At 57.5% G+C, this 8,169-nt stretch overlaps 2 protein-coding genes across 2 annotated transcripts in view; one reads left to right on the top strand and one right to left on the bottom strand.

Annotated features, from left to right (window-relative positions):
• The first annotated feature begins 2,649 nt into the window (after positions 1 to 2,649).
• Positions 2,650 to 3,849, top strand: CDK5R1 (cyclin dependent kinase 5 regulatory subunit 1). Its single transcript, XM_032202817.1, has one exon. It carries the CDS (start codon positions 2,700 to 2,702, stop codon positions 3,588 to 3,590), a length of 891 nt encoding a protein of 296 aa, XP_032058708.1. The 5' UTR covers positions 2,650 to 2,699; the 3' UTR covers positions 3,591 to 3,849.
• Positions 3,850 to 5,884: 2,035 nt separating this feature from the next.
• The window catches only part of MYO1D (myosin ID), a 157,214-nt gene continuing 154,929 nt past the window's right edge, over positions 5,885 to 8,169 (bottom strand). Inside the window, exon 22 of the mRNA XM_032202841.1 lies at positions 5,885 to 8,121. Coding sequence (XP_032058732.1) covers positions 7,965 to 8,121 — 157 coding nt within the window. The 3' untranslated portion in view covers positions 5,885 to 7,964. The remainder of the gene's footprint in view (positions 8,122 to 8,169) is intronic.

Genomic DNA, 8,169 nt, shown 5'->3' with positions numbered 1-8,169 from the left:
GTGCATCTGTCCAGAGCTTATAAAAGCATCTTCAGTGATTTCTGAGACAGAGTGGGACAGGGGACTGTGCTTTAAGCAGCATCACTGAAGTTTTATAGATTGTTACCTGTGCTTACAAGTTTGAGTTTTACCAAATGACGTGATCTTTTTATTACTATTGAGGTGAAAAATCAATTACACGTAACCTCTTACACCTTGAAAATGCTCTGATGCTGTATTATTGGAGAGAGTCAAACTGTGTGTAACAGTGCAGTAGATTTGTGTTAAGGCTAGAGAAGATCTCAAGACTTAGTTGAGCTGATACAAAATCCTACTTCTCACGTGTGAAGCACGTGCCTCCATCCCTGACGCTGCCTGGTTGAATGGATGCAGGTCTGCATCATCCAGGAAAGAAACCTGGCTTCTACATGAAGGCCTCAAGTGCTGGGAAGAGTTGGCAAACCACGGGGTCAGTTGGTTGGCAGAGGGTTCGGACCCACTTTTCCACTGAAGTGCACGATGCCCCAGTGCTGGTGCCTGCTTTGCTTTCCTTGGGTTGCAGCACAGGCTCTCTCTGCCTTGTCTGGGGCCCTCCCAGCTGCCTGCTGGTGGCTGCGATCAGGCTGCCGTTGCCTCTCTCGGGTGAAGGAAGCTGGGCGTCTTCACTTTCTCCCTGTAAAACGTTTTGGAGCCCTTCTTCAGCTCTCACACTTGAGCCGGGGTGCTGGCATGCTGCTTACCCCCCAGGGGCTCGCTGTCAGCTGTGGCCTTGGACCGCGCAGTGTCAGGATGTTCCCCCTGGTCCCACAGCTGACATGCCTCGTGCTGCTGCAGGACTGGTGCTCCTAGGCAGGAAAATGCAAAGGACCTAACTCCTGTTGTTGCCTAAGGCGTGGGGGGAATGTGTTCCTGGATTTCTTGGTAGGTGTTTTTTTTTTTTGTTTTGTTTTTTTTTTTTTTTTTTTGAACTATAAATATCTCATAAGGTATTTCCCAAAAGCTGCTCTGGCCAGTTCACTGTAATGCCACTGAAGTGGCGTTTTCCCCTGGGGGTTCTTAGCTGTGGATGTGACTTGCTGATTTAGGTTGCTGATTGTAGGTGAATGAGGGGAAATTCATTCATGGAGCCTGTGTGTGTGCAGTGCTTATGTGCACAAACAAGGTGCTGAGGTGAAGAAAGAGCAGGAAAAGATGGAGATCATGCATGTGTCCTCAGTGAGGGCGGTGTCCAGCTCTGGCCATCATCTCCTAAAGGGTGTGGGAAGACCAAACCAGCAGGTAGTGAGCAGACAGGAGGAGCATGGCAAGGGGTTTGGGGCATGTGGCTGTGGGGCCGCTGTCCTGATGGCACGCTCATCATTCCAGCTCTCCGAGGGAAGCTGGGCTTTACTAGGCATCCGTGCACCTGCCTTCCATGTCCAACCCTACTAAAACTGGGGCCAAATGATCTCAAAGATTAGACCTCGTTAAACCCTTTTAGCTTAGCCTTCACAGGCTTAACTTAAAAACCAGGCTTTCCCATGAAGGTGTGTTTCATGCTGCAGGGCTTTGGGTTATGTTTTTAACAACCGGGGGCTTTCCTGGTAAGAGCAGTGCCCGTGGGCCTGGCCCTGTGCAGCCCCAATCCCCCTCTGCTCTGCTGCAGGAATCCTCTGCAGCTGGCTGTGGGGATGGGAGGGCAGGAGCCCACCAGGGACCAGCTCCGCATGCAGCAGTGGGGGGACGCGTGGCGTTCCCGGTGCGTGGGGCCAGGCCTATCCTCGTGGATTTCCTCGGTCCTGGGCAGAGGGGGGGTGTGTGGGGCCTGGCTGCAGCACTGTTGCTCTCCGGCCTGGGGCCTCGCTGCGGGTGCAGGTTTTCCAGCCCTGCCCGGCATCCTGAGCTGCTGCACAGGGATCCCAAGTGTGACCCTTGTGCTGCGAGCTGTGGCCGTGGAGCTCCGGGTGTTGGGAAAAACCCGGGGTGCTGGGGAGGGGGCAGCGGGGGGGTCTCAGGGCCTTGCTGCCTGCCCGGGCTCCGCTCGCTCGGCACCGCCCGGGTCCGGCCCCGCCACCGGCAGCAGCAGCGGGGCCTTGACCTCGTTTTTTTTTTCGTGCCTCGGGGCCGGGGGCCGCTCACCCCGTCCCTCCCGGGGCTCCCCCGCTGGCGGCCCCGGGCGGCAGCGCGGTGACAGCGGCTGCGTTGCCCCGGTACCGCCTGCGGGCGTCGCTGCGGGGCCGGCCCCGAGCTGCGCCCGGTGCTGGCGGCGGCGTTACCGGGCGGGGCGCTGGGCGCGGCCCCGGGCCCGCTCCCCCGGGTTCCCCCCCCCGATCCCGGGGTCCCCCCGGGGCTCCTCCCGCGGCTCCCCCGTTCTCGTCTCCCCCCCCCCCCGTGGCCGCACGTGGCGCGGCGGCGCCGAGGGGGCGCGGCCGGGGGCGTGGCGGCAACCGGAGGGGCGTGGCCTCGGGCGCGGTGGGCGGAGCCTCCCCGCCCCTTTTCCCGCCGGCGCGGCGGGCGCACGTGGCGGCGCCGGGGCGGGGCGGCGGGGGCGCGCACTGCGCCGGCGGGAGCGCGCGCGGCGGCGGGGCGGGGCGAGGCGCGGCGCTGAGCGGCGGCGGCGGCGGAGCGGGCAGCGAGCGCGGGGCCGCGCCGGGGCCGGGGCCGGGGCCGGGGCCGGGGCCGGGGCCGGGGCCGGGGCCGGGGCCGGGGCGGGCGGCGGGCCCCGCCGGGCGGCCGGCGCCATGGGCACGGTGCTGTCGCTGTCGCCGAGCTACCGGAAGGCCCCGCTGTTCGAGGAGGGGGCGGCCACGGTGGGGCACTACACGGCGGTGCAGAACAGCAAGAACGCGAAGGAGAAGGGCCTGAAGCGGCACTCGCTCATCTCCGTGCTGCCCTGGAAGCGCATCGCCGCCGTCTCGGCCAAGAAGAAGAGCTCCAAGAAGGTGCAGCCCAACGGCGGCTACCAGAGCAACGTCACCCACCTGAACAACGAGAACCTGAAGAAGTCGCTCTCCTGCGCCAACCTCGCCACCTTCGCCCCGCCGCCCCCCGCCGCCGCCGCCGCCGCCGCCCTCGCCTCGGCGCAGAAAGCCCCCGCGGCCGCGCCCGCCGCCGCCGCCACCCCGCGCCGCGTCGTGGTGCAGGCGTCCACCAGCGAGCTGCTGCGCTGCCTGGGCGAGTTCCTGTGCCGCCGCTGCTACCGGCTGAAGCACCTCTCGCCCACCGACCCCGTGCTCTGGCTGCGCTCCGTGGACCGCTCGCTGCTGCTGCAGGGCTGGCAGGACCAGGGCTTCATCACGCCGGCCAACGTGGTCTTCCTCTACATGCTGTGCCGGGACGTCATCTCGGCCGAGGTGGCCAGCGACCACGAACTGCAGGCAGTGCTGCTCACCTGCCTGTACCTCTCCTACTCCTACATGGGCAACGAGATCTCCTACCCGCTCAAGCCCTTCCTGGTGGAGAGCTGTAAGGAGGCCTTCTGGGACCGCTGCCTCTCCATCATCGACCTCATGAGCCCCAAGATGCTGCAGGTCAACGCCGACCCGCACTTCTTCACGCAGGTCTTCGCCGACCTCAAGAAGGAGAGCGGCGCCGAGGAGAAGGGCCGCCTGCTCATCGGCCTCGACCGGTGAGCGCCGCCGCCGCCGCCGCCTCGCCCCCGGGGCTGCCCCCCCCCGACCCCCCTCCGATCCGGGACCGGGGACCCCCCCCGACCCCCTCCCCAGCCCAGCAAAGCGGCGGCGGAGCGGAAACCTCGCCCCTCCCCCCCATCTCCTTCTCCATCATCCCCCTCCCCAATATTCCCGTCCTCCGGGGCTGGCTCAGCTCGGCTGCAGCGAAACCGGGTGGGGAAAAAAAAAAAAAAGCAAAAAGAAGGAAAAAAAAAAAGAAAAAAAAAATAGCCCAGAGGCTTGCGGCGGCGGGGGGGGGGGGGGCCCGGGGGGAGCGGGGCAGCCCCGGTCTGGCCCGGCCCCGGCGACAGCGCGGCCGAGACAAAGAGCAGGTAGGGGGGAAAAATGGGATAAAAAAACAAAACAAAAAAAATCAAAAAAAAAAAAAAGGAAAAAGGGCAAAAAAAGCGACCCCTGCGGGCCCCGCCGGCTGCGGGGGGGCGGCCGCCAGCGGGAGCCCGGCTCCGGTGCGGGAGCTGCGGGCGCGGATGGGATCGGAACGGATCGAAATGGATCGGATCGGAACGGATCGGATCGGATCCGAAAGGAACGGATCGGAACGGAACGAAGCTGTGAAGGGCCGGGCCGGGCCGAGCTGCCCGGCCCCGGGCTGGCCCCCGCCCCTCCCGCCCCGTTATTTATTTTCTTTGAAAAGACTCGGATTTCTGAGTGGGTCTGGGGTAGGGAAATAACTGCTACTGTATCATTACATCAATGTGAAATGTATTGTTCCCATCGTGCACTGATCATGAGTATTGTGTAAGGATCTACTTGAGTGTGCAAGCAAGGAAAGAAATCTACATGCTGCTATATGAATACTTTTAGAACAAAAATACTAACCTACGGGGGAAAAAAAAGGAGAAACCCTTCTTTATTCTTTCATTGTTGCTTTTACAGTGGTATTGCGCATGCAAACAGAAGCATTTTGTGTCTTCAAAAAAAAAAAGGGAAAAAAAAACACAAAAAAATCAAAAGAAAACCTTACAAGAGATGGCTGTAAAAATTACACCCATGCACAAAGACCCGACACCACCCTGATACCGCAGTCTTGAGCCGGTATTCCCTTATCAGGCCTGGGGACTGATAAGTTTTTTCTTTTTTTTTTTTTTTCTTCGTGTGCACAGTTCTAGTTTAGTTCTGGTCCATCGGTCGTTAAACATGCAAGCGAGAGGGAGGAATGACGTGCCATTTCTTTTTCTTTTTCACTTGAAACTCTTCATCGCTGTACATTGGAACCTGCTAATTATACATGTGTACGTATGTTTTTTTAGTGCAATCTCTTCTGTAGATCTTTGTTGACCAAATTGGTGGGTATTGTTACTTATTAATTTATATTTGTCTCATTTTGTATGTATGTGTATAGTGCGTTTGTAAGTATGTGTGGTTTATAACCTGACAGACTGTGTCATGGGGCTCAGTGTGCCTGTAATTTAATCCCCTCCCCTTATTTTTATTTATTTTTGTACTGTGCTGATTAAATAAAATGCACTGACCATCCATTACACGGCAGCGTTTCGTGGCGGAGTCTTTTCTGCAGCGACCCGTGCGGGTCAGACGCCTTCCGTGCCCGCGTCGCAGCGTTGGAAAATTGGATTTGCCTTGACGAAGGAGGGGTTTAATGCATCAGCTGCGCCCGCGCCTTAATCGCGTTAATGGCACCGGGGTCACCCTGCCACCGGTGGCTTCGGTACGCGGTGTGGGCTGAGCAAGCAGTGGGGCTGTCCCGACGCGGCTGCCAGCAGAGCAGGCGTTTGGGGGCGAGGGGACAGGCACAGGACGGCGAGAGGAGACAACGGCGCCACCGACAGCAAAACTGGACTGAGCCGGGAGCTGTAAGGTGCCGAAGGCTCCCCGCCACAGCACTGCTGCCCCGTGAAGGTGAACCGTGGGTTTGAGTGTGGTGAAAGGGGCCCGGAAACTCCACTGCCCTTCCATACGTCAGGAGCATCGTCTTCCCCGCGACGCCTTACTGGTCAGAAACGGGCACCACAAGAGTGGGATGCAACTAATTGGTCTTTTATTTATGACAGTAAATTATGTAAACAAAAACCCAGGTCAATGATAGTAGGTTTTTCTGCTTTTTTACACATTAAAATATCAACTACTTTAAAAAAAAAAAAAAAAGTTCATTGCATTATCGCCCCAGGCTGAAAAATCAAAATTCAATTTAGAAATAGTTAATTTATGGGAAAAAAACACAGGAATATATATATTTTATATATTTATATATATATATATAAAACCAGAGCAGGAACAGATAATATATTTTATAAAGACATTTTTCATCTCATACAATATTGCTATCTCATCTCATAGCATTAGAAATTTCCTACACACGCGATTTATTGCTGTCCATCATGATTCAGTACAACCATTTCGTTGGAGGGATAGTGTATAAAAGTGCTGATTAAAACTCCTGCCACTACCTTGCCTACGGGTTAGTGTCACTAGGGAGGCTTTGGGACCATTAGATACAAAAAGCGAGAAGTGCAAATAGAAAGGCACAGCAATGGCGAGGACTTTCCTGCTGGCACTTCCTTGGGATGAAGGCAAGCACGCTCTCCTCCTGCCCAGGTGTGGGATGGCTTCAGCAGTGGCACTGCTGCTACTGTGGGGCACAAACTGGGATTAGCTGGCCAAGGGGCTGTGGGGTCCCTGGGTGGTCGCGCTCGGCATGGGGCAGGGGGCAGGGGGCATGGGACATGGTCGGGAGCTGGGACATTGCTGCCAGCCTCTCAGCCACAGAGCTGTGGGGCAGCCTTTGGAGGGTGCCTGGTGCTTACCAGCCCTTGGAGGGGCCTCTGGAGGCTGCGGGGGCAGCCCCCGTGTGTGGGATGCTGCGTCCCCGAGCAGCTCCCTACAAGCAGACACCAGTGGCTGGGATGTGGCTCCAGGCTTCTGGGTTCTGGTCCCATCAACCTCAGGTCTCTGGCAGTGGTTGGGGATAAAGGCTGCCCCTGCTCCCCAAGGCCATGGCATGGCTTTTGAAGCATTTTATTTAGGGTTCGTTAGGTGCATCTGACTCCTAAAAGCCCAGAGCTCAGCTGCACCTATGGGGGTGCATCCCACGGGCTGCAAATCCTGACCTGACCAGCAGCGCCAGGACCTGGTCTACGGGATCCCAACAGTCCCACAGCTGCCTCCGCTCAAATACCACCTCCACAGCCTGAGCTACAGCTCGCTGGCATTAAATAAAAAGCGTGGCGGTGTACCTGGCACAGAGGAGAGCTGGTGAAACCATGACCCTACGTAAACACAAAACACCAAGAGCGAGGTTAGCCAAGCTCTGTACATCAGCTAAAGGTGATGCTGGCCAAAAAGCCGAGGTGATGGCAATGGGGCTGCTGACACCCAACCAGGAAACTTCGAGGAAGGGCCCGGCCTTGCAGCTGGGTCTGTGTTCCTGCCCTGCCAGAAGCAGCGTCTGCATAGTGCAAAGTGGGGCAGCACTGGGCCGGGTCCATGGACCCTTAGGCCCCTGCAGAGACCCGGCCAGTGCTTCCTTACAGCCCTCACCAAACTTCATCACTGGGGATACCAAGAAGCCATGGGATCATATGAAAACTCTGCAAGGCCGCTGGGTCCAAATGGGAACCCACTTTGGTCACTGGAGAGGGTAATTAAGGCAAAACCAATGCAGATAGATGAAAAAAAAACAACACCTCTGCACTGTGAATCCCATTCCCCGTTGCGCTGGACTACCCGGCTCCCACCAACTTGCCTCTGTGCTCCTGGATGCCAGCAGGGAAGCTGCGAGCTGCGTGTCCCCAACCAGCCCAACTCTGTGCGTGCCAGCGGGGCTGGGGGAGCGCCGGGCGGCTCCTCAGCAGAGACACCAGCCCTCCTCTCCAAAGGGGGCTCTGTCTCCATCAGGATGTGGTGCTCTATCACCAGACTCCCTACCTGAGCCGGTTTCTTTGGTTCCTCCGGTGGAGGCTGCACAATATTGCAAAATGACAGACAAACACAGAAGGGAACAGGGGAGAGGGCTGAAGAATCAACGTGGGAAAGGGAGGAGAGGGCTAAGTACCTATAAATGCTTTTTTGGAATAATTCAGATGCACTTTCCTGATATTCTGGCCTGTTTTGTAAGATGGTTACAGGCCACATTGGCTGTTTTAAGCCTTTGTTGCATATGGTAGTAAAACCCTCTCCTGAATGTGGGTTTGCTAAACCTCTAGCTTTAGAGATCTTTTTGGGTGCATGACTGTGTCACAGCTGAGCATCTCTACATTATTCCCCTTGAAAGATCCAAGGCACAGGGAGGGAGACCAAGGCCCCAGTCTGTCTTTCCTCCGCTCTCTCCCCAGGCTCGCTGCGCTGGCGGAGTGGATGCTAATTCCCTGGCACGCAGAGGATGAAACCGGAACGATGCTTGGTGAAATCCGGCTGGGATTGGTTAATCTTCGTTTCCACGGAGACGGTGCATTTCCGCCCGTGCAGGCTGCACTGCACCGGGTTGGTGACGCTGACTTGCAGCGCGCGCTTCTCGCTGCAAGGCAAAAGGAGAGAAAGCGTCAGTGAGGGTCGGGCCGTGCTG

The sequence above is a fragment of the Aythya fuligula genome, chromosome 24, assembly GCF_009819795.1.
Source record: "Aythya fuligula isolate bAytFul2 chromosome 24, bAytFul2.pri, whole genome shotgun sequence".
NCBI classification, from domain to species: domain Eukaryota; kingdom Metazoa; phylum Chordata; class Aves; order Anseriformes; family Anatidae; genus Aythya; species Aythya fuligula.
This window is presented reverse-complemented; position numbering and strand designations above follow the sequence as displayed.